Genomic DNA, 26,546 nt, shown 5'->3' on the forward strand with positions numbered 1-26,546 from the left:
TGATAGATGTAACTGAGCCCTTAGAACCAGCAGGTTTGCAGAGAAATGTTGCATTTTTCTTCTTTGTTTCTGTGCCCTAAGGATATGATGCAGTTTGGCTCATTTAACTACAGTACAGGAGGCTTTCTCTAAATGTGAAATATCTCTTGCCAAAGAAACAAAATGCACCAAACGGAAAATAGAGCAAAACAAACAATAAACTGTGAGTTCGACTTCAAAATGCAGGCAAGCAGAAAGGTTTTCATTGAATACATTTTTATGCTGCAAATGTGTTTTATAAAAAAGGAACACTGCATAAGAAATGTTTTCTGTGCTCTCTTCCTTTGTGTACAAACATAGCATGCTTGCCTTATTATGTTTTGACACTTTATACATTTCTTAATTATGAAATCTTTTCAGAGCAGGAGATGCTGAAAAGTTGTCTGAGATAGTAGGAGCAGTTTAAATTCTAAGCTTTTCTTCAAATGGGGTAATATGGATGAAATAGGAGAACCTTCACTTACCTACATCATCAGAATCCTTTTTTTTTTTTTTTTTTTTTGGTTCTTTAGAGTTCAACATTTAACCAAAAAGCAATAAATTTGATTTTATACACTGCCACGTACGGCATATTTTTCAGTTGAAATGTGGTTTTCATTAAGAGTCGGGCCAGGACATTTAGCAGAGCCTGACTGTCTGCCATCCTTTGTTCTCCTTGCTGTTGCCAACAACCACTTTTTTAAAAAACCATGCACAAAGTGAGCATGAAAGGGTCATTTAATCTTAAAGATACTTGGAACTGAGTCTGAAGGGACAACTTCTGCTTAGCCTCTCCTGCCTGGGTGGTATTAAGCCATGCCTGTGTGCTGTCATACACAGCTTTGAAATTACTCTTAATACCTGAGTTCATAGGCTAATTTAGGATCAATATTTCCTCTTGCTTTTAGGGCCATTTCATATTTTCAATTTAATGCATTAGAATTTATTATTTCTTTTATTCATTTCAGTTCACTGTATTAAAAAGAGCACAATAAAGAAACATGTTAGGTGATTCTATTTAAAGAATTTTTGATTCCTCAAAATCTATTCAAGTGTATCTCTTGTGTAGTCTGGGGTTTCCATCAACCACATGTAGACACAAATGTGTGATAGCTGACTTCATTGTTCTTGACAGAAATTAGTATTTTGAACAATTGGCTTTGGCTGTTACTAGCCAAGTAAATAGTAAAGAACTTGTTTAAACATACATGTTTTTATATTACATTATAATACCTTGTCTGTTGAATTAATTATGAATAATGAATTCACACTGATTTTAAAGGTTAGGAAAGGCTTCAGTAGTCACTTACTTTAAGGGATGAACATCTCAGATTTATTGTTGCTATCATTTTAAACTTAGAGCCTGCAGTAGCATGTGCAAGTTTAATTTCTTTTATGTCCCTTGTCTTCCAACAATTAAATGAACCTGCAGAGGCTACACTGATAATCTTCTCTGTCAGTTTTCTGCTGTAAGCATAGTGGGGCTGGTTTCTTCAATGGCAAGGCTATAAATCTCTGAGTATGTACAAGTTAGTTAAAAAAAAAAAAAAAAAAAAAGACAAATCCCTGACCCTTTGTTGTTTACTTATTAATGGGGTCTCAGTTATTAATAAGTGAGCCAGACCTCAGCTGAGCAAGTCTAATGGAAGAGGTAGAAGAATCTCAGCATTGTGGAGGTTCTGAAATTGCCAGTGCAATTTGCTATTTAGTGATAAATCTAAAAAGTTCGGAGTTGCTGGTAAAAATAATGGAAAAGTTCAACCCTCTTAATTAAATATGAGCTGTAATTAGCACTAGGTGTGGATGCTTTGAATATTAATTAGGGTCCTCATGGAACTGCTGTCAAGGTTAATGAGAAACAGTGGGGGTCTCAGCAACATCTGGTTTAGGACTGGAGGTGGTACAAAAGCCTTTAGATGAAATGCACCTGGACATCACCCCGTGGTCCCTCTGTTGCCATTGCTGCTCCTTTTGAACAGCTGCTGGCTCTGGTGCCGTGTTTTGCATCTGACAGGAAGGAACAGCTTAAGGACCAGCACTAACCAGCTCCTGTGTTTCAAAACCAGCACAGTGAAAATGCTTATAGAGGCAGAATCTCGATTTGCTTTTGTTCCTTCTTACCCTTTGCTCAAGTCCCTCCTGAAACAGCTGATTAAAAAATTTAAGGTTGGCTGCCTCCCACACAAGTTTTAAAAGTACTTCTTTAACATTTAATGAATGTCTCTGGTGTAATCCAGTCATTCCTGGGTTTTGCTTCATCTGGATTTTTAAATTTGTTTTAATAGTGAAAATATTAGGTAAAAGAAATAAGAAAGGAGATTGACCATTTTAATATTAGAGGGTAAAAGTATACATTTTAAAAAGTTTTTAACCTCCACAGAAATCTATCAGGGCCAGTTTCAGTGCAACATTAACCTTGCTAAATGGTAGATATACAGACAAATCTTAGTGGCTTAACCCTGTGAAGTCAGTAAATGACACTAGTTGCCTGCTAAAGATGATTGAATGAAGCAATGGAAAGCCCTTGCTCAAGGCCATACATTAAACCAGCAGCAAAGATGGGATTAAAATTAGGAAGGGTTTGATGGTTTGATTGCTAATATAAAGTTCTATTTTTTTCAGACACACCGAGTGCCTCTTATAAAGGAAAATTCAGTTTTCTCTTTTAAACCTGTCAAGTACCAAGACTTGACTCCTGTGTGAATTCTTAAAAGCTCTTGAGTTTAGGATGAGTTCAGATCAGAGAGCTGATGTCTGGATTAGTGGAAATTGGCTGGAAATGCCCTTAAGTACAAAGTGCAGAAGAATGTCTTTTATTCATCCACCCTATTTTAAATTAGGAAATCAAGGACTGATGAATATGAATAAAATCCCTGCCATAGTCTTGGGCAGGTGCTTGTACATGCGTTGGTGGGAGAATGATGGAGTAGTCTGAAAGGTAATTAAATTTTAACTGTGCATTTTTACATTCCTTGCTTATTAGTGGGATAATTTTATTTTGTAAATTAGTTTATCTGAGGTTGGGATAGTCCCTGCACTAACTGCCTCTAATTCTGTCGGAGGCAAAATCTTGTTTTGGACATTTTTTATATAGGTTCAGAAAGATTGTAATTTGAAGAGTGTGAAGATACATTTCCTCCTCTGGAATTATTGCTTTTTGGTGTGGGGAAAGCATTTAGTCAGAAGTTTTCTAATTGATAAACAACAGGCTTGGCTATACTTTATTATATCAAATGGAAATATGGATCTCTCTATAAAGACATGAGGCTAGTGTTATTAATGCTATAGGTTAATTATGATATGGAAATGAAATACTATTGTCTTCAAATGTAAAACCTTTAAAGTTCTTAAATCTATTTCTCCTGACATAGAATTTTTCTTTTATGTCATTTAAGGTTTTGAACTGATGCACTTGTAGATTCAAGTACTTAATATTTTGATCTCATTACTATTTTGCATTTGTGGCATGCAGTTGCTCAATGCAGCACACCTCAAAGTATTCTGCATATCTCAGGGCATTATTGCACATAGGTATCAGTGTTTGTTAACAGTACGCACACAAATCCTGTGTTGTCTATACTGTGTTCTGTAAATGGTCAGAGTGATCACAGACTGCAGGCTGAGCTTACCTGAGCTCTGTGCTGGCAGTGTGCTCAGGAACCTTTGGAATAAACTGGCTTTGTCCCTCTTCCTTGTCTGAGTTGAGGCATCATTAGTGCAGGCAGATTTCACTGACCGTTCCCGCCTAAAGACTAGTCTACAATTACCCAGCGAGCAGTAGATTTGTTTGTCTAATTATAATAATATTTAATAGGGTTAGCAAAATGCATTTAATGCAGATAAGAAATATCCTCCTCAAGAAGCAGCCGCTGTGCCCTTTTCAGGCCAGGATGCTCTCATGGCTCTCTGCCTTACAGGTGCAGGACCTTCGCTTATTTTATCTCGCGCCACGTTTCTTCCTTTTTTTATTATTATTATTTTTTTCCCTTTGATTTCCACAGGGTAATCAGGAAGCTACAGCACCTCCTGACACAATGGCACAGCCTTATGCCTCAGCCCAGTTCGCTCCACCTCAGAACGGTATCCCTGCAGAATACACAGCCCCACATCCGCATCCAGCTCCAGACTACACAGGCCAAAGCACTGTTCCAGAGCACACGTTAAACATGTACCCTCCTGCTCAGACACACTCCGAACAGAGTGCAGCTGACACAAATGCACAAACTGTCTCCGGCACAGCCACAGTAAGTCAAGGTTACTGCTCTTTCTACAGCTCTGTGTTTTGTGTGTATTTATCAATAACACTTTTGCCTTGACACGCTTCATTTGCGTTAGGCTCAGGCACCGTGTTAAGGTTGAAAGTCTGTCAAAGTTTGCTGTTGAACCTGGAGAATGTGTTTTCACTGGTTTCAGAGCTTCTTAGTAATTGTTGGAGCTTTGTAGAACCGGGAGTTTCATTTTCAACAGTGTTAGACAAAATGATTAATAGCCAGCCCATGAATCACAGCATAAATTTTAATTAAGTCCAGTATGGAAAAACATTGCACATGAGTGTTTGTAGGCATTCATTTGCTGGGCCAAAGAAAGCAAGCAAAATACCCTAACCAGACTCATTTGATTATTTTTATGGCCTCTGTGTTTTCAACACAAGTAGTTTTAATAAAAGTATTACTTGAATGATCCTGTACAAAATTTACTGTGTGAATTAGTATTGTGAAGAGCATGTCTGCAATATTGTATTTTCTAGAGAGCTTGTTTGTGCAGCCATTACCCAAGTTGTGTGTGGATCTGTGCTAAACAGAGCAGAAATGATAGACTTTCCGTCTATTTGATTTATATGTGAAGTTCTGAAGTGCCATGAATTATGCAAGAGACTCCTTGGATTGCTCTGCCTTGTAATTTAAGTCACAAATTTCACACACTGGTAGTTTAGTGTTTCTGTCTTAATTCTAGAGTGGGACCCAATATATCCAGTGCCAAGAACTGGCAGGTTTCTGAGCCATCAACCAGCCCCCGGTGTGGCATGTGCAGGATGGAGCACAGTACAGGCAGTGCTTGAAGCATCTCTCCTGGCTGTCCTCATCCTTGCCTCAGCCATTCTCCATGCCTCAGCTTACCTCCCCTTCCTTCCTGGCTCATATCCAGCCTAAAAGGTTTCACGCATTAGGGCAAGAAGAAAACAAAGCACATTCTCTTAAACGAGCTCTGCAAATTTATGTTTATTGCCATGCCACTAATTTCTTTATATGGGTTGTGCAAGAAAGGAAAACAATAGGAAAGGCACCAAAGAATATTCCTTGCTATTATGAAAGATAAATCCTTGTGAATTAATTACACATTTTTGTGGTTTATGCAGTAAAATGTTTTGGTCTTTTTATTTTTAACTTGGTAACTTTTTATTGCCCTGAGTTTCTCTTTTCTCCAGTACTGGGAGAAAGTTTAAATTGAAGAGCATCCTATTTGCTGGTATCTCATAGTATTCTTTGCAGCTCTATTGTGTTTCCTCTTATCCATCTCTTTGCTAAGTTAAATTCCAGGTTCTTTCCAGCTTTTAAAACTTGCTTCCATAATCATTTTTGATTGTTGTCTAACTCTTGTCAAATACCACTGTCATTGGTTTAGAGCAGGAATCCTAAGCTGAATATATACTCCAGAAGAGATTGGATATTGACTAAAAAGATAGTATTTCCTACTGTACCTTTTTTGTTCTTTTATGTTCTCTGATTTTGCTTGGTTTTTGTGACCACTGCTGCAACTTGAGCAATCCACTGTGATGGCCAGCTCAGCCTTTTCATGTTTTGAAACTGTTTCTGTTCAATCCTGAAGTAAAATACTGACAGAGCTGAAATCAATGGTAAAAGACCCGTCGATGGGAGTGGGACAGGAGCTCATCCCTCATCATTTATTGCTTTCAATTGATTGTGTTTCCTCACCCCGTTTTGATTTTTCAGTTTGAAGAAATGTCACTCACTTTATCAGAGAAGTCAGGGATGTGTTTTCCCAACATTTTCCATAGCAGAGGCTGGTGAAAAGACATAGTTTGGATTGTCTGCAATGCCCTTATCTTCTTCAAGAGCTCTATTCAATCCCAGCTCTAGCAAATCCAATGATTCTCTGCTTCTGATATGCAAATAGACTTTATTGTTATTTGGTTTTGTGTCCTTTGCTATCTGCTCTTAGTTGCTTTTTGCCTTCCTAATATCCAACTTGTATTTTACCTGTCAGACACCTTTTCCCTTCTGTTTCCCCTTGGAGTGAATTTCCATTCTCTGCAGGATAACACTTCAATTCCACTAACCTGTTATATTCAGGGAATATGGTATAGTTATTTGCTCTTTTTATTGTGGATCCTTTCCTTGCATTCTGGTTTCCTTTCTTACAGAGGAATGGACAGAACATTTTGAAGTAGCTCTCATGCTGTTTATAAAGAATTAAATTTCCTTCCTTTTGACTTTAGGGTCTATTTGAGAAAGTTTTAGTATGGTTTGGTTTTTTTAACAAGATATGTTTTTCAAAATTGCAATGATATATTGAAAGCTGTGGATGCTCTCCCCCAAGAGCAGTGCAATGAAAAGGCAGGTTTCCAAGAAGTGTGTTCATCTATGGATCTGCACTGGCGTTTAACACATTGTTCCCCAGTCAGGTTTACAAATGTACAGACAAATGTTGCTTGCACAATTTAATTACAGGTGCCTAGGTTTAAAATCTGTTATGCTGGGTGGCATTAGCCATTGCTCTTGGCAAACTGTGGAGATTTTATAAATATATATATGCAGATGGATCCCAGGCAGATTTACCATGGGCTTTGTAACATTATGAGCGTCCAGCTGTGTACTCTGTAGGTTCAATAATTTAAGTTTTTATTATGAAAGAGAACTTCAATAGCACTGCGTCAACATTGTACCTCCATGTGGTCTTTATTATCAAAGGAGAAAAAAATATGTTTTTTTCTAATTCCTGCTAGCTTTGAGAATAGTTGATTTCCAGTTGAGGAGTTTTAAGTGGATTTGGTGTGGGGACATAGTGATATTTGTTTGGTAGGTCCCAATGGTTTTATTAGTTTCCTTTCAGTAAGTTGTTTATGACATGCATTTGAAAGAAGAATAATCGATTGGCCAATCATTTACAAAAGAATGCTGTTGTGATTAAGGACAAACTGCTGGAGGCAAGACCAGTTTTTGAATTTTCTTACTCACAGATTTATGTACATGTGAAGGTGGATACACCATTAAAAATGGATCTTAAAATTTTGCAATGTGAACCAAAAAACCAGGGCAATTGTCTAAACTTAGAATTACTCCCAGAAGTGACTTAATCTCCTCCTTGAAGGACTGAATCCATGCTGAGGTGAGGTACATCCCAGGCTTTCTCTGAGTGTCCCAGGTTCATTCTTCCTGTCTGAAAGAATCATGCACAGAAGCTGGAGCTCACTCTGCCACCTAAACCCCAGCTAAGATAGAAATAATAAAAATAATCGTGTTCTGTGCAACTTCTCTTGAATCCTCAACTGCAGCCCAGGCTGTGATCCAGGCCCAGCTGGAGCCACTGCCAGGGTCCCCATTTGCCACAAACTGAACAAAATTCCAATCATGGATTTTATTACAGCCTTGCAGTTTTGTGCAGAATGCTCTTGTAATTCATGTTCAAAAGCACTTCACATACTCTTGGACACGCTCTTGTACTTGCAGAAGGTGTCTTTCCCAGTGACCAGTTTTAATCTATTTAGATAAAATAGTGTAACACGGTCTTCTGTCAGAGTAAGTGCTGGAACAAGAGGTGCTCAGACTGCATGTGCAAGGATTGCTAACTCTGATTGTGGTGCTAAGAAACAGGAGAAAAGGGACAGAATCAAAGAGGAGTAAATGATTAAAGACAGGGTGACTTAGCTGAAATAATATGAAATTATTGGTAGGTAATAAAATACTGTTAAAAGTTACTTGAGTCCTAGCATCTCTGGTTTTCATCTTTTTGGATCCATATGTTTGTTAACTTCAAACAAGGAAGAAGTGCATTTGAGTGTATGCAAATCAATAATCAACCAGCAGTGGGTTATTTAAGTGCTGGTAGACTTTTGGAGTTGCATAGCATCAAACATATCTTAAGGCATTAACAAAAATAGTAAATGGCTTCTTCCTGGAAGGTTGGATCTATGAAAAGTATGCCACAAAGTTATGCTAAAAGTGACATGTCTGATGATTTTATAGAGTGGTTTGGAGTGCTACATTAAATAGTTATAGGTATTAAAGTATTTTTAAGTAAGACATTTAATCATTTTATGAAATAAGCCTTTACCTGTGTACATATACAGATGCAATTGTATTGTACATAAATAATTCTGAGAAAAACTTGCTCAGTTTTTTCCTGTGGCTTTCCTGCACAACTTCTGTTGATGACAGCAGGAGATGTGTGTGTAAATAAAAAAGTCATTAGCTGGGCATGTGTAAGGGAGCAAGTAATAGTAAATGTTTCTCTACTGTTTCCTGCTCTAAGTGTATTACTACTAATGGAAGTAACTGTCATGGTGTGGTAAGAGCTGAACTTGCAGTATCTCTGTAGTTTATGTGTGTATGTAAAAAAATGTGCTGCTTTAAACTTAATTCTACTTTTGCATAAAACCTGAGATGGTTGTGCAGTCCTTCTGTTTTGGACTGACCCTTCACCAGGTTTCAGAAGCTGAAAAGTTGTGTGAGAAGCTGTGTGTGGATGGGAGATCTTGAGGGAAAAGGCAGTTTACTTGCAGGAGTGAGCCATACGTGTCTGAAGCGTTGAGCATCAGCAGTCAGCATGGCATTAGGGGATGCAGTGCTTTTCAAGCCCTGTAGAAGATGTGTAGTGCTGAGGGGTGGGTTGTCTCTGGCCTGGGAAGATGATAAGGAATTTTCCCTCTAACTTCACTGTTAGAACTAAATTTCAGCTTGGTTACTACCAAAACTCTGGTGGCATCAACTGAACCTGGTACTTCTGTGTGAAAATAGCTGTTGTATTAGGTATTATGTCTGTTCTTCCATCTGCTCTGTTTACCTTGAGATGTTTTATATTCTTTGGGATGTAATGGCCTGTAAGTTTGATGTTTTCTTTTCTTGGTGTTAATTTGTCCAGGTTTGTGCCTTTTTTAGTCATGTTGCAGAGGCCAGTCTGAGGATTTGTGAAGGCTTAGTGATGCTCTGGACTACAAAATTATTTACTGTGTTGAACTTTGTTGTTCTGGGGAAGTGAGATGTATATATGTTTGCTGATATTTTGGGGAATTTAGTGTACCAATTACTGTGTTGTGCTTATTAATTGGGGTAAGAAAGCTGGGAGTAGGAAGCATTTAAAGTACTTTAGTGTGTTGTCTAAGCCTGCAGGTGAGTAGATGATTACTACAGTTTTCTGCAGCATATTTCTGGTTTTTACTAGCTCTTTTTCCTGCTCTGTCCTTTATGTCAGTTATTAGTATAAGTGGTTTTCTTTCCCCCTAGTTTCTTTCTTTTCTCCCGTGGTTCATCTCCTCTTTCTCTCCTACTACTCCATTCATGACCTCTCCATCTCCTGGGGGTGTGGGCTGCATTAGCTGCTTCATGCAGTTCTATTCCACATTAAACAGTGTGCTGTGTCCCCCTTGGCATCCAGGTGTGCCTCAGCTGCTCTTGCAGCAGCGTGTCAGGGAGGCAGAAATGTTCAAACCCGAGGTCTCTGTGCTGTGCTGGTTCATGGGGGCCCCGAGCTGAGCTTGCCTGGAGTCCAGCCTGCCAGGTGTCTGCAGAGTGGCTGGGACCTTCTCTGAGGTCTGCTGAGTGCTGCTGAGCTCAGCCCTGCTTCTGAATGTTCTGCTCTTGCCTGACAGGTTTCCATAGGGTACCTGGAACAGTTTCCTGTGGCTTGGAAAGGAGTGGCTCATTTACTCTCTTAATTGTGGCTGGCAAGGAGCAGAAGAGTTCCAGGGCAGAAAACCATGCCAATTAGTTCTCTAAAGGATGGCATTGTGCTCCCCCTGCAAAGGAATGGAATTTTCACCACAAAGGGGCTGTCTTGCAAGTCAGATTCCCCCATGGACACTTTTTATTGCCAACTGGTATCAATGACCCAATTTTTATTCTATTTCAATGCCATGTTTTTGTCTCTAGATGTTGGCCACCAGTATCCTAGATAGCTGATAATGCTTTGACAAATCCTACAGCAGTGTTTATTCATCTAAATCATACCCTGCTGGTGCAGGCTATTCTATCAGCATGGTGTGCTATTTCATTTATACTACCTATTATATCTGGTCCCAACTGCTCCTTGAAGGAACTATTTCAAGGAGCTTATTTCGAGACCCTGAGTGCTTCAGAGCTGCAGAAGCAAGGAACCCAGTCCAGCTCCTGCTTCATAGTGAGGAGATCAAAACTGACATCCCAAATAGATAACATAATGCTGTGCTGGGGCCGTGAGGCTCAGTAATGACTTGTGATCATAGGCATTATTGCTTCTAAGAAGCTTCCTTGCTGAGAGCCCTGCGTGCCAGCTTTGCAACTGTGCCCCACGTGTGCTCCTTTGCTTATGCTGAGGAGTAGCAGGAACACACTGCTCACTTCAGCCCCTCTGCCTGGCAGTGCCAGCTCTAAAATAGATTCTCCTCCAGGATACACAGAACCTGACACTGCTTCCTACGATGCTGTTTATGGAGTGCCTGTTTGTATTTCGTTGTTTTGGCTGAGAACAGGATAAATAACCACCCTCTTTTTTCTGTGTTGCTGAATGAACTTGGGTTTTGTGATTCTGTGAGTGGGTATGTGGTGTGAGGACAGCAGCCTTACCCTGCCAGCTGGCTGCACAGGAGCATGTCTGAGGCTCTTCTGAGATCTCTGTGCCTGATCTTTGTCATTCAGGTATCACCTCAGCTTCTTTTACCTTTTGATTCTTACAGCAAGAGAAGTTTGAAAATATGATGTTGAAATAGAAGACAGAAGAAATAGGATTCTGCTTTTGTGGGGTTCTATAGATATTGTGATTTTTAACTTTCCTCAATTTTGCCTGCTTGAACTTGGTGAAATGTTAAAGCTGAAGCTCCTCCACAAAACCAAAAAAAAAAACCTACCAACAAGGATAAAGAGAGCAATTATGCTCTGTCATCTTTAGTCATGTTTGCTCAAATAAATTAACTGAATGCCATTGGTTACCCTTCTGAATGTTCTCCATAGAGCACACTAACAGTTCTTAGATCACTTCAGCAGGTAATTCCAGCCAGCTCTAAGGCAGATTTGAAGCACAAAACATTGCAGAGGTCTTTCAATCACATTGTCAACCAGAGATGGTCATAATACTGCAACTTGAACAGTTTCTTCTAGAAAGCATTACCAATTAATTTCTAATCTGTCAAGTTTAATTGACCAATTAAACAATTTAGGATTTTCTTCCTGCTTGTTCCTGAAAGGGCTGGCCTAATATTGTTTTTTTTACTTTTCTTGTACTTTGTATTGTCTCTTGGGCTCTTTACTTCTCCATACCAATTATTTTACATGTTACATTATTGACCTTTTCTTCTCTCTGTGCAATCTAAGTAGCCATGGCATGCAAATGCTTTGGCTGTGCTTGGCTGTGCTTTGGGTTCATATGTATTGAGAAAAATCATTGTTGCACATTTTGCTGAATACACTGAGCATAAATTTCAAAGGGGGCCTTGGTGTGATGAAATAGCCAATTTCAACTTCTTTTATATTTGACCTTCTGCATCTCTGCTCCACGTTACACCATGATAATTAAAATTGATCCTTATAAGGGGATTTTTTTGGTGAAAATTAGCTCATTTTCACTACATGCATGAGTGGCTGTGTTAGGTTAGCTAAGACCAATGATGTTTTCCATTCCCTTGTAATTGACATAATTGATTGTTAATGGCTTGCAACTTTATCAGAAGTTGTTGATTCCTCCATTCACCAACTCTTTGTAATTGCAGTACAAACTTGTGTATTGCTTGGAATGAGAACGTGTTTGTAACTGCTTGGTTATCCAGAAAACTCCTCACCCTTGCTTGCAGGAAGCTGCCTCTGCACTGCAGAGGTCCGAGTGGTCAGGTAGCACAGGTAGCTGCAGGACTGACAAGTTTGCAGTTAAAAGCTGTGAAGATCATGCAGAGAGGTTTTCTCTCTTCTCCCTTAAATCCTGAGACTGAATTTCTATTCGTGTGCCAGTCTGTGCCTAGAGCTAAACTTACTCTCCTGCATGACTACACGTGGGTCTCAGCTAAGGATGGCTTAGTTGGTTATTACCCCCCAACCCTGAAAATACTTTCTTTTAATCCTGTTTATACTCTCAAGTTTCCATTCCTCTCCCACACATCTCTCTCTTCAGCTTTCCCACACACCCAGCCACCCACAGAACACTTTAATTAAACGTTACTCATGTGTGGGCTTGCTTACCACTTCTCCCTGCTTAATTTGTTCCTTTCTAGGGTCAGTGTGAAAGAGTGGCTTGATTCAAGCCTTTAACTTTGCTGTCCATCAGTATGAGAAAGTAACAAGGCATGTCCCTGTGTCTTGGCTTAACCCATGAGCAGGTGAATCCATCTGAAGCTGCTTCATGCTCTACAGGTGGCTTGACAGGCTGAGATAGACATTGCAGGCAGAAGCAGACAGAGGAAAATGTTCTTTTTCACCAGATATGCATTTAGGGCAGGGTTAGAAGTTCTTCTTTTCAGACTTTGCTGGAAAAAGAATTAGACTGAGCTAATACTCTACCATGCACATCACGCCCTATTTGGTTTTTCTGTCATATGCAGAAAGATTTGGTTGGTCATTTTAAATTGCACAGATCTAGACATTAAATGGACAATAATTTATTAATTAATTGTAGAAATTCCAGAAGAAGGCATAAGAGAGTAACCTGTTTTTTTTCCTGTCTTCCATCCTACACGTGTATGGAAATTTCTTTATAAAACTGTGACACAGTGTTGTGGGTTGACTGTGGCTGACCTCCCTAACATGTTGGGAGGTTTTTATACAGAAATATAAAATAATTGATAATTAAAAAAAAATAATTACAAGACCTTCCTCTTCTTTTGCTTGCTTCTTGCCTGCTTTTAATCTTTGTGTGCATTTTCATTGTCTTATCTTCCTTTTCATCTCTACACTATTCCTTTTTTCTAGTTTTTCTTTTGTTTTCCATTTATGTTGTTTTTCAATATGTATGCTTTGTCTCTATTTTCTGTCACTTTCCAGTTTTTGCTCATCCAATATTATCTACTAGCTTGCTTTCATTTCCTCCTCCCCTATAGGAGGTACCACTGATTTTAATGTGGCATGGAGAGAATATCTGAATCTCTGAAGGAAATATATAGTGGATGTGAAAAGCATACACGATTTCTCTGGTATTTTTGTATCTAAATTGCAGCAACTTGCTGGTTCTAGATGCTTTTTCAGCTGTTATCCCACACAGTTGTGTTGAAGCATCAGCATATTGTGCTGCCTTTTTTGATTTAGAAAAACTTCTCAACAGCTTTTTAAGAGAGATCCCTTAGGTCTTCTGCTATTCTTGCTTAAAGGGGCTTCTTGCATTTGCTTTTCCAGCAGAGACCTCTTTAAATCTCACCCACAGAAGCAGCTGCCACTGCCTCTGGTCTTTTCCCTACATGGGAAGTTGTCACTGCCTCTGCAATATAATGTGTTTACCCCAGAACACAAACTGAGCTGCCCATTTAGCACTCACCTGCAAATGGCAGCAGGATGTGTCAGCGCTCCTGCCCTGCCTTAGCAACCAGCTCTGCAGAAATGCCTGTGAAAGGAGGGGGTAAAAAAGCACCTGGCTGCCAGCTCCTCACCTGCCTCTGCCCCCAGGTCTGAGAACACCCCCAGGTGGGGGAGATAAATGAAACTCTCTCCGTGGAGCAGATTGTCTGCCATTGAGGACATCTCAGTCTTTATAAACTGCAGACTCTGGGATAACTCTGGTACTGCCTCCCAGCTTCCTTGTCCTTGCAATGTAAGAATGGAGGGTTTCTCTTGCCCTGCTATTTTTGCTCTGGATTGTGATTCAAATACTTTTCCCTTATTCTCTGATTTATAAAAGATAAAAAAAAAAACCCCAGCAGATTGCCTTCTGATTCAATCAGAAGAGGAGAGCATGCTTACAATAAATTCTTTTCTGTGTCTGTGGGTTTTTTGTTACAGTTATAAAATGTGCGTCAAAAGATGTCAACTATTTCATTTCATAAGGATTCACATAAGTTCCAGCTGTTCCAGAGTAGTATCTAAATATTTGATTTGAAAACAAGATGTGTACCAAGGCTGCAACATATTGCAGGCATGATCACCCAGCTAGCCAGGAAGATCTGAGCCTGCCTGTGCTAATTAGTGTTTGCAGCTGAAGCTCCTCCAGTGGAAGCTGAAGTTAAAAAAAAATGGGTTATAACAACATAATCTGTGAGAAAAGAGAGATCTAAAAAAACTCAAAGTATGTAAATTCATTCTTTTTCATGTTATAAAAATGCTGGGGCACCTGATTTTGCTTTTCATGAGGATGTGGTTTATTTTTTTTATATGTTCATATTACAAAAGATATTATTGCTGCTATTGTTGAAAGAGATTTATTGCCAAAAATGTGGTTATAAAATTTCAATATGTTTAAAATATTTGCAAGCATTCATCTTAAAGCTAGAAGATACTCAAAAAGAAATCTTGTGGATTTTTACTTAGACTAAAAATTCATCATTTTGGCCAGAGAAATTTGCTTTAAACTTATGCATTTACTTGAAAATGCAGCAGCTGTGTTGCCAATTTACTTAGAGTTCTTATTCTTTTGATTTTAGGGGTATAGAAATATTGATTGTGCTCAGAAATATGGTTTCACATGGACATATTCCACCCCATTTCCTTTCCTACATAGTTTACTATTACAGTGTTGCCAAATTTAGTGAAGCAGATGCCAAGGTTCACCTCTGAATGTTTGTATTTCCTTGTTTTCATACATAAGCTTCCTTTTTTTCTTTAAAGAAAATCTGACAGGGACAGGTGGCAAAACTATCCCAAGCTGGAGCAGCAGAAATATTGGAGCTTGGTTGTTTATACATGAATGTCACTTTTCACCTCCTTTTAAATACAAAATGTATTCTAGTTTTGACAGAAAAAATATTAGCTTGTATTGAAAAGTAAAAGATGTAAAAGAGAAATTAAAATCAGATTTTGTGCAAATTGAAAAACTTGCATTTTATGGTAGTGCCTTCAAGTGTTGATCTTAAAATGCATTGCAATTACTGTAATTGGGGGAGCTGACATATTTCAGTGTAGACATTGAATCATTTTTAATGCATTTGACCATTGTTTGATCCTCATGAGAGGATGATATTATATCCCAGTAAATCTATATCGTGGTACACAGGAATTTACCTACAAAATCCCATTTTAGACTGAAGGGATAAACCTGGCAAGGGCTGTGTGCTGGTGTGCACAGGAACTTGCCAGAGCTGCTTCTGGAGGGATTTGCTTTAGGAACAGGTCTGGGGTTGGTTTTAGGAACAGGTCTGGGATTGGCTTTAGGAACAGGTCTGGGACTGGCTTTAGGAACAGGTCTGGGATTGGCTTTAGGAACAGGGCTGGGGTTGGCTTCAGGAACAGGTCTGGGATTGGCTTTAGGAACAGGGCTGGGATTTGCTTTAGGAACAGGGCTGGGATTTGCTTTAGAAACAGATCTGGGGTTGGCTTTAGGAGCAGATCTGGGGTTGGTTTTAGGAACAGATCTAGGGTTGGTTTTAGGAACAGGGCTGGGGTTGGCTTTAGGAACAGGGCTGGGGTTGGCTTTAGGAACAGGGCTGGGATTGGCTTTAGGAGCAGGGCTGGGGTTGGCTTTAGGAGCAGGTCCTGCCCCATGGCTGCAGAGCTCCTGGGAGCTGCTGGCTGGGCGTGTTTGAGTGCAGGTGCTGGGCAGCTCTGGAGTCCTGCAGGCTCCTGCATCCTGCACTTGCTGGAGTTCCCATCCAGCCTGGCAGGAGCTGTACTTGTGAAATGGCTCACACATGCAATAAAAGCACTTTCACACCAGCCTAAAATGCTGCTATTGGCTTCTTCCTGTCTCCAACAAGCGTTTCCAATTTTAGAACTTGCTCTCATTTCTGAGCTGGGCTCCCTCTTCTCTTTTTTTCCCCACTGAGTTGAAAGCATTGCACATCCATCCCTTTTATCTCTCTGTTCTCTCTTGAAAGGAACTTGCAGCCATTTCCCGTGTTACTTCTCTTTTTGCATGTACAGCAAAGTCAGCTTCCCGAAGATTTTAATGCATTTTAGAGACAAAACATGTTCAAAGGCACCAGCATCTGAATCACTGATTCTGTTCAGTGCTGTCTAATGGAGAGAGCCCCTTTTTTATAATTTTACTATTATTGTGCATTAAGAGATGCTTCCATTTTCAAAACAGCTGTAGGTTTTTATTAATTTCTGTGTTTTTTTTCTTTTTTTAATCTTGGGGGGGTTTAAATTTATTTATTTTTTCCAAATACATACTTTTAGGACAACGAATTTGCTATATCCCAGGCTGCCACGTGTCCCCCTTAGCCCAATGCATGTAATTTTTCTGCCTGGAAATTTCCCCCAGTTGTAATTTGAAGATATGGGATATTTGTCTGGGGTTATTCAAAGTTAAGTTTCCTAAACAGACTATTGCATGCCTAGAAATGTTACATCTACTCATTCTGTGCCAGATGATGCAGGTGATGTTAATCCCAACTAGGCAAGTGTAGCAAGTCTTACTGTAGCAAAAATCAGTCATTTTGTGTGTCATGTTTCTGGCTGAGAAATGTGTCACCCCTCCCAGCCATGTGTGCCCTGGCCACCCACTCTAAACAATTGCTTTCCACTATCATCAGCTGTTTAATATCTCTACAGACAATCTATTCAGGTAGCAAGCTGAAGCTACTCAGTATCTCCAGTTTCCTTAACTTAAACATAATGTATTGCCCCACATTTGAGTAGCTTTCTAATTAATTGAATTATTGATTTGACATATTTCAGACACCGATCATTTAGAGCTACTAAGTTTAGAACCTGATAGCTAGGAGCTGTAATTTAGGAACCTGATACTTTTTGTTTTGATTGAACTTGCTGTGCCCTGTGTTTTAAAGCTCTTTGTCTTCAGTGGGAAGAAGGGAGGTCTTGTATTGCTGAATATTCAAGTTTTGGGCCATCTGTCTGTCTATCTATCATCTATCCACTTTCTTCCATGAAGAATGGTGCTTTGCCTTTATTGTAAGAAAAAGGAGGTTTTTTTGATTCATCATAGGGTTATTTAAGACATTTACAGGAAGGTCTGTTGTGTCACACACTGGTGTCAGACCAGTGACTCCATTCTCTTTTGGAAAGCTCTGTCCCCTCGTGAGTGTGTTGCTGCTGGGACTAAAAAGCAGGGAGAAAAGCTGGTTGGTGATAAGTTTGTTGCCCCTCTAACAAACTATGCATTCATTAAATGGGATTTTTCTTGAGCATACTTTTTGGGTGAAGAAGTGGTATTTAACCAGCAAATCTGTAAGATGCAATTGAAAGAAGTAATTATTTGGGGATGCTTAGGGACACCTTGCCCTACTGATAAAATGCAGAAGCAGGTGTGGCACTTGCTCAGCAGTTTTTAACAAGAGCAGGTATTTCCTGCCAAAGGCTATTCACATTTTTTGCAGCTGGGCTCTTTGGTAATTTGAATAGTGCCCAGGTGATGATGAATTTGTTGCTCTTACTTTGATAAAATACCTTTGCACCATGCCCTTCCTTTGGTGAAAACAATATCCTAGAGCACGTCGAGGCCAATTTTGTCACTGAGAAAAAGAGCTTTGAGTGCTGTGAGGGCTTGAAGGGTTTTTGAAGTTTGCTTCAGTGTTTTGTCTGTGGTCACTGCACAAGTGGCCTGTCCACTCTCTGGGTTATTGAAGGTGGGAAATACACAGAATCCCCAAGGCTGAGGTTGATGCTGCAGGAACAGAGCCCAGGGGCTCAGAGCTGCCCTGCACGGGCTCCTGGGGCTGATGAACTGCCTTGTCACAGAGGTGGAACCGATGTGGGCAATTCTTGCAGTGGTTTGCCCTCACAGATGTCCCAGGGGCTGCAGGAGGATATGTGACAGGCTGTGGTGCAGCTTGAGGGTTTTTATTACCAGCAGCTTGTCAGAGCTCAGGGGGATTTCTGGGTGAGAATGCAAGGAAACCCATCTGTGTTTTCTCCAAAATTTCTGATATGTTTTCAGTTGATCATTCCTTCTCTGAGGGAGTTGAATTCTATTTCCTACCACTCTCGTGGGGTAGCACAAAACAATTTGAGATAGAAACCTTACAAGTCTGTGACCTCAAATGATGAAGGTATTTCTTTATATTCAGCAGCTCTTTAGGTTTGGGAGTTGGCTGTAAGACTGAGATATTTCTGAATGTGCTGCTGATGATCTAATCTAGTGTGATTCTTTCTTGTTGAGTTTAGAGGATGATCCTCTCCAAGCATCTCATGAAAGGGTTTATTTAATTCTTATGTCCATTTTGTCAGATTTTGCTTAATTATAATTATTGTTTTTTCTGCTTTTGTTGAGAAGGAACTAAGGTGCAAGTAGTTTAAATAACCTGCCAGAAGCAAATCTGTGACAAAATTGATTGCAGAAGCTGGCTGTCCTGAGCCGAAGTGTCTAGACTGAGAAATAGTCCTTTTTCTCCATAACAACAGAATGCAATTGCTGAATTTCATTTTGAACTGATGCTTTTGGAGCATTGAGCTTTGAATAGATCACAGTCCCAGCTTGATTTGTGTGACTGCTATGTTTCAGGTGTATGAATAAAAAAGAATGTTGGTGAGATACTCTGTTACTTAGGAAATTTTTATATATATATATATATAATTTTTTTTTTCTTTTTTTAAAGGCAAAACTGTGCAGCTTAGTTTAACTTTCAGACATACCATGCAGACAGGGTGAAGTTACCAACTCTTCATTCACCCCCACTGTGGGGAATGTGCTGAGCTGACACCACACACAATGACAAGATGCATCTGCCCCGTTGCTTTGGCACAGTTTTCATGTCTCTTCCACGGAGGAATGGGATTGAGGAGTCAGAGATGGGCCATGAAATGATGCAAGGAACGTGACTGCTGCCAGGACCATGGCAAGGGTCTGGAACTGCCTGTGTTTTATATGTAGCAGTGATGGAAGTGTTCAGTTGTGGTGTGTAGCTTTACAAATCCAGGGACAGGGACTGTTGGGACAGAGGGGCCCTGGAAGCTGGCCCTGGCCTTAGTGGGGTGCTGAGTTCAGAGCCTGCACTGCACAGCCTGAGAAAGCTGCAGGAAGGGTGGCAGGAGATGCCAGCAGGGACAAGGGCATGACTGGGAGGGCGACTGGCAGCTTCTGGTTAGAAAAGAGCATTTCAGCACCTCTTTAATCTGTTCCATCTGTAGCAAAGTTATTTATATTGTTTTCTTTTTTCTTTTTTTCCCCCACAACAACTGCAGCAGGCAGGGTCAGTAGTGATCTGTGTCTAGTACAATTACCAGCAGGCAGAAACCCCTCAGTGGCTGAGACTGACTTCTTGTTCTTTCAACCATCCCTGCATAAGTGTGCAGAAGATTGCAACTGAGCAGCTGAGACCCTTCTTCCCTTTCCATGGCATTTTCCTCGTGATTTTCCTTTGATGTCTTTTTTCTTTTTCCTTTTTTTCATCTTTTGTTGCCTTTGCTCAGGTGCCTGTGGGTAGGAGGGTACTGCCTTACCTTGGCACATGCACCTGAGAGGGAACAAAGACAAGACAGGTTTGGACAGGCCTTGTTCGTCTCAGACATATAAAAATTCAGTGTTTGTTAGCCCAAATTTTATGGGAATATACGTGTGTGTGAAGTTACAATTTGGTCTTGCTCACAGTAGGTTTCAATACTTCAGATTTTATAGTTAATTGCTGGGAAGAATATTTGCAACCAATTCTGTATTTATGCAATATTTATTCAATACATTAGTCAGCTGTGGGGTTTTTTCTCAAATGGAGCTGTGTATATGCATGAATTGCTAGATTTTGTGGGGGTTTTTGGTTTTTTGTTTTTGTTTTGTGTGGTTTTGTTTGTTTGTTTTTGTTTTTTTGTTGTTTTTTTTTTTTTTTGTTAAATACAGAGCTTATGTAGGTGAGGCACCTATTACTTAAGTATTTGTGACAATTCTTGTACCAAGAGTACTTCTGGTTGTTTGGCTCTGATATTCTGTTGAGTATTGCAGGAAGCAAAACAGCTGTATTTGCTTTTTCTACCAATTTATTATTTTATTTTAGAATAAAATATGCATGAGAAGTAGTTTCGTTGTTTTATTTTTTTTTACATTGGCATGAGACTCTACTTAAGGCATTTTGTAGTTTTGTGTCATTTCCATGGATAGTGGGAAAAACCAGTTTTACTTTGCATTAATATCTTTGCTGAAAACACGGACTGTAAACCAAAGTGATTCTAAATGCAAGCAAAGAGAAATTATAAATGTTCCTAAAAACCGAGAGCTAAAATACAGTGCTGTATATGAGCTTTCAGTTTGATAAATACTTACTTATGAGGTCATAAATACTTGAGGTACAAAAGGTTAATGTAGTGTGAAAGGCTGTAAAACACAGCGAGCAACCTGCTAGATCATAATGATGCATTAGCACCTTTCAGTATGAATGCTGGTGGTTATAAAAATCTTCAGCTTGGATTTATTCTGTAATACAAGAATGTAAAGCCAAAGTATCTTCCCTGTGTACTTTTACTTATCTTCTCATATTTATTTCTCTTTGTAAAAAAAAAAAAAAAAAAAAAAGAAGCTCTCATCTGTTCATAAACACTCACTGACTGAAACTGATAAAAACCCTTTTTTGACTAATATCATTTCTCAAAAGCATGTCAGGTGTTGTCTGGGTGCTCAAAGAAAGTAATAAAATAAAGTAACACTCAGTGATTTTTTTTTTTTTGTCTTCTCTGTATTAATAAGTTTCCATGAGATAAAGTAAGCAATATAATGCATAAAGGAAACAAAAGTGATACAAATTTTGGAAAGTAGTTACCTTTGAGAGGAAAGAAATTCAGTACTAAAATCACAAACTGTGCATTTACAGAGTGGTAAAATTGACTTTATCATAGTAAATATACTATTTCTCAGTCTCAGAAATCCTCTGCAGTTTATAATTGTCTCCAATGTGCTGATGCAGCTAATATTTCTCATTTAATATCTACCTCTGTGGAGTATTAATTTTCATGCTTTGGTGCTCATTGCTTTTTACTAAAGCAAATTACTTCCTCTTACTGTTATATCAGAGCTTATGACAGATTAGGATAATTTTACTGTCATTAATCTTTGGAGTCCATTCCACTCTTTTCAATGAAGTGCCACGTTTTGGCCAGGTTAAATTGAAACACTTAATAAAATCTGGAATCAAATATAAAAAAAATTGCAGGCTGTTGATACCTGTTTTCATCCTTCTCTACTCTCTGGTTATAAGAGAAGTATTTTATTTTTTCAGTTTTTTCTCTTTAAAAAGTACATCTGCATTTGGGAGATATTCAATAGTTTTGGGGGACTAGACAAGAAAAATGTTGAAGTGAAAATATTTGATTTAGACATATCCATCTTTTTTTTATTATTATTTTGAGGTGTTGAAAATCTACACATTCTGTTCTTATTAAGATACAGTTTAAATTGATAGTGTTTGAATTGTGCAAATATATTTTCAGGAATCTCTGTAGATGATTATTTTTAGATTATTTTTAGTTGAAGACCTTATTTAAATTTGCAAGGAACAGTGCGAGCACTTGCTGTGCTGACAGAATTAGCACAAAAGCCCTGTGAGAGACCAGACAGTGAAGCATCTCGTAAAAGCCCTCATAATTTCTCTGAACAGAATATATTTCCTCAAAAATACTGAGATGGTTTGCTTTATTTTGGAGCAATTGGTCCAGCTAGAAATCCAATCACAAAGCCCTGGTGGGCCAGTATAGCAGATACATGACTTGCCTTGTCAAGTGCTGCTTTGTAGCACAAAATACAAGATTTTGATGATAGCAGGAAAAAAATATTATATATTACCAATTTATAGTTGCATATTAGGCTATGAGCCTTTCTGTGTCATACTTTTGGACAGAAAGTTTGTTTGTTTATTATATTTGTTAGTATTTTTTTTTGCTGTAGCAGCCTCAGAGCCTGCAGTGCCTGAAAGCAGCCCCACAGCTCAGTCATTCTGATGGACCAGGGCCTCTTCCCCCTTTCTTTCTTCCTTTTTTGAATTAAATGTCCTCCTCATGCTACAGTAATCATGGATATTGTTAATAGAATTGCGTGGTAGAACTTAATTAACCTTTTCTTCTTGCTTTTTATTTAAAGGAAATTTCAGAGGGCTCAACGGCGTGGTTCCTAATTTAATGCATCCCCCCAGTGTCTATTAGAGGCTCTTCACTTGGGTGAGCCAGGGGAGACAGAGCTGCCCATCCTTAGCTCACAATTCATTTTCCCTCAGTTGAAATGTTCACCTGACATTCTAATCAGGGAAGAGTAAAAGTGCTGTTAATAAATACATATTCTTCATGAATTTAGATAATCTCATAACTGCAGCCATTAAAACATGTTGGATGGTTATGCAAATAACCGAAGGAATCTCAAATGGCACTGACCATTTTGAGTGTCACTTCTTGAACTGCTGTTCTTTCATTTGGTAAATAATAATTAAAGCTGCTGGTGTAGTTTTTCTCTAGCTATTGAGTGGTCAGCAGATGAATTCTTTACTGAGATGGAAGTGAGTGGACAGTAAAAGCTATAATTTACAATTTTAGATTTAAATCCACTTCCAGGAGTGCAGCAAAGAGCACTTTTTATATTATTTCCTTTAGAAGCAGAGGAAGAGGAAGGTGTTACAAAAATAGGTGATGTAAATGGAAATGCAATTCAGGCCATAGTTCTGTAAGCTACTCTTTTATCTTTCTCTGAATGAAGTCTGTTTAAGTGTTCTCAGTTCATTATATTTCTAAATGAGTTTTACTTCAAATAGCTGTTAATTATTGCCGTAGCTTCCTCTCATATTAGTGTGAGTCCTGCTCACACAGAGATTGTTAGCTCATCCAGAATAAAGTCTGGTTTTATGGATTAAAAAAAAAAAACCACCCTGTGATTTCCTCACATTGTTGGAGCCCAGTCTATGAAGTGTAGGTTTGCTCGTCAAACTGATTGACCAGACTCTTTTTTCCTTAAAAAGCAGTAAAGGCAGTCAGTGTATAAAGTAGAAAGTTTCACACCTAGAAAAGAGCAAAAAAGAACCATGAGATGGTTTCTTTTGAGTATATGTTAGATTACCACATATTTTCTGAAACAGCATTGAAGCTAAACATAACTGCATGTCCCAAAATCATTAAAAAAACTGAAAATCTGTTTGGCTGACCTCTTATACAAGTTAGGGAGACAAGCTTAGGTTTAGAAGCAGTTTCATACAAATAACTGAAACATATTTTCTTCTTTTTTTTCCCCTTTTCCAGTTAAAGTCCACTAACCTACAGAGATGGTTGACTGGGATTGGTGGGGCTTTCTTTTGCAGTAGAAGTTTGAAATATGATTTTAAAAAAGTAAATAATTAATGAAGTTTGATGAAAGACTGGCTTTGGGGTAATGGTCACTGGCATTATTCTTGGAGAGGTTGGTGGCTGATAAGCTAACTTTGTGATAGGCATCTGGCAAAATTCTGTTTTCAGTTTTCCTTTATGCTGGTTTTTGATTTCAATTGGCTGGAAATAATAGATCACAGTTTAGTTATAGTTCAAGGAATCAGGTGGCCATTACAACTTTCAGTTACTAATATGGGAAACAAAGTGTGTGCAGAGAGAGACTTCAGTTACATTGTGCAGGTGGAAAGGATACTGGAATGCAGAAAGGAATAAAAATCCTAGGAACTAACAAATGATGCCCAAAAAATAAATGTATTTATTTACTTACATGGTTATACTATTGTACAGTGTAGTCAATTTATATGTCAAGAGAATTTACAAGAGGAGTGTAGGAATCTTAGCTAACCAAGCGAGCTTTAAAGGTAAAATAGGGTAACAAAGTAAATCAATGCACAATGAGAGTGGTGGTGCTGGAGTGCCTTCCTGTAACATTAATCCTTCCTCCCTGAAGAGAGCCTTGTTTATTTGGGTTGTGGCCATCACACGATGGAGAACAGTGATGGGAAGAGGTGACCTACAGTTGCTGATATAATAATATTGCTTTATTGTGTGATAATTTGCTTTATGTAATGTTTATTCTGCTCCAATGCCATGCTAAGGCTTCCATTTCTCTGTGTCTGAGAGAGTCTCTTTCGAGCCAGGTCACAGAAAACAAGGATCTGTGTGTGGGGGGTGTTTTGTGTACCACAGAAAGTGGATATTTTTGCCCATCCAAATGAACATTTTTCCCACTCCCTTTTTCGATGTTCTTCCTTTGCATGCTGTTTTCTCACAATATTCTGGCATCAGCCTTTGTGAATGGGCCCTGCCCACCTCCACTGGGCTCCCCATCACAGCCCTGCCTGCCATGGGACCCACTGAATGGGTCTGTGACCCACTGAACAGCTCCCTGACCTGCTGAAGATGACCTTGACCCACTGAACAGGACCTGACCTGCTGATTGCTGTCCTTGCTCCTGCTCTGTCACTGCTTCCCAGGGGTGCACAAGGCTGGTTATTGTCCTAGATCTGCTGACAAATCAAGTGGGATCAGCTAGAGCAGGTTGTTCAGGACTGAGTCTAGGTGGGTGTTGATCTCCTCCAGGAGTTCCACAAGGTCTCTGGGAATGTTAGATCACTCCCAGGAAAAGTGTTCCCCAGCTCCTACACAGAATGTCCTGTACTGCAGCTTTTGCTCATTGCCTTTTGTTCCCTCACTGGGCACCACTGGCCAGAGTGTAGCTCCTTCATCTCTCCTCCCTCCCATCAGGCATTTATGCCTTCTCTTGTGCAGGCTGAACACTCCTGGCTCTCTCATTCTCTCCTTGTTTGCTAGATGCTCCAATCACTCATGTATTGCTGACTCCTATTCCATTTGGACTCTTTTCCTGCAGCACTGTTTTTCTGCAAGCACTCCCCTGCCCCTGGGGCTGTTCCTCTCCAGGTGCAGGACTTTGCTGAATTTCATGATTCTCCATGGTTCTGTTTCTCCAGCCTGCCAGGGTCCCTCTGCAAGGCAGCACAACCCTCTGGGCTATCAGTCACCCCACCCTGCCTGCTTTCACCTACCAACAGCATCAGCTGACCAAGTCCCCTTCCTGAGAACTCGAGGGGAGATGAATCTGTGCCCCAGTGGCTGAGGGAACTTGGCTGTACCATCCTGTACTGATTCCTGAAGGGAACTACAGACAGCAAAACTGCCCGAGACTCCTACAGCTAATGGCTTCTCTGTAGAGATGTCAGATGAAAATAGAAATATCTTGGCTGAGAAATGTCTGGTTGCTGTGTTTGAGGATGAATAAGGGAAGAGGTCTGTTGGCAGGTTTGCTGTGAGCAAGAGGGAAGGATGGGAATTAGATTTAAACTCACAGTGCCAATCCTCCTGATTCCAGGTTTGCTGTTAGAGAATGTCTCCTCTGCCCTCTTTCCTGAGAACCTTTTCCAGGAAAGGAAACTTGATTTCACAGGGATCCGAGTCCTGTTTCCAGTTCTTCAAAAGATGTTTGCTTAAACTTGAGTTTAAAGTAAGAGTTTAAGTTTAAACTTGAGTATTCAAAGCAATTCTGCAGTGGGAGCTGCATTGTGCTGCTCTGATCAAGCAGAATTCATCACAACATCAGCATTCACAGCTGGATTTGAAATGATGGTTTAAACCCTTTAAAATTTCTTTGAACCATCTACTATTCCTCAGATTTGTTTCTTCTTTGAAGTGGGAGAAGGGAAGGACAAATGGATGTTTCCTAAAACTTTAAATTGTCTTTCACATTAATGAAGGAAAGGTGTTGGGTGAGCTTGAAGAGAAGGATGAAAAAGAATGATTTACATAAAGCATAAAGTTCCTTGATATGGACTTCTCTGTGTCTGGTTGTGCCACTGGGAAACTTCAGGGACACTGCCTTTGGAGAAGAGCAGGTACAGACCTGCTTTTCCACCCAAAATGTATCAGCTCTTTGGAAATGCTGCTTGCATTTGGCTGCAAGCTGCTAAGATATGATACCACCAAACACACACAATAAGAAAAAATAATTCAGCTGTGTTTTCATGAAATAGGCAATCTAAATTTGAGAAATTACTATCCTGAAAGGAACTGAACTGCTGCTTGTTAAGTTAGTGAGTATCTCAGTACAAAAAGAGCAATGTGATTCAGAAAGTGTCTTTTTGTGACATGGAGAACCCTCAAATTCCTCTGTATTTCAGAGGGTTCAACAGCTGACTCCTTGGGCAAAGATATGCAAGTGAGCAAATGGAATGTCACAGTAGGGATCCAGCAGTAGGTGAGGGGTCAAGCAGAGAAAAACCTTTTATCATGCTGTCACATTTTCTTTCTTTTCCTGAGCTGGAGCTGGAGCAATCAGCCATTCCCTCTCAGCATGAAACTCTGCTTTCACAAGTTCACTCAGCAGTTGGTTGTGTCAACACAACTCTC

General features: G+C 39.5%; 1 protein-coding gene across 21 annotated transcripts in view; it reads left to right on the forward strand.

Annotated features, from left to right (window-relative positions):
• The window catches only part of RBFOX1 (RNA binding fox-1 homolog 1), a 1,013,650-nt gene that overhangs the window by 884,316 nt on the left and 102,788 nt on the right, over nucleotides 1–26,546 (forward strand). For all 21 annotated transcript variants that reach the window (XM_053957185.1, XM_053957186.1, XM_053957196.1 and 18 more), the window contains one exon: nucleotides 4,020–4,262. In XM_053957185.1, the coding sequence (XP_053813160.1) occupies nucleotides 4,020–4,262 (243 nt within the window). The remainder of the gene's footprint in view (nucleotides 1–4,019; nucleotides 4,263–26,546) is intronic.

The sequence above is a fragment of the Vidua chalybeata genome, chromosome 16 (genome assembly GCF_026979565.1).
Source record: "Vidua chalybeata isolate OUT-0048 chromosome 16, bVidCha1 merged haplotype, whole genome shotgun sequence".
Classification (NCBI taxonomy): Eukaryota; Metazoa; Chordata; class Aves; order Passeriformes; family Viduidae; genus Vidua; species Vidua chalybeata.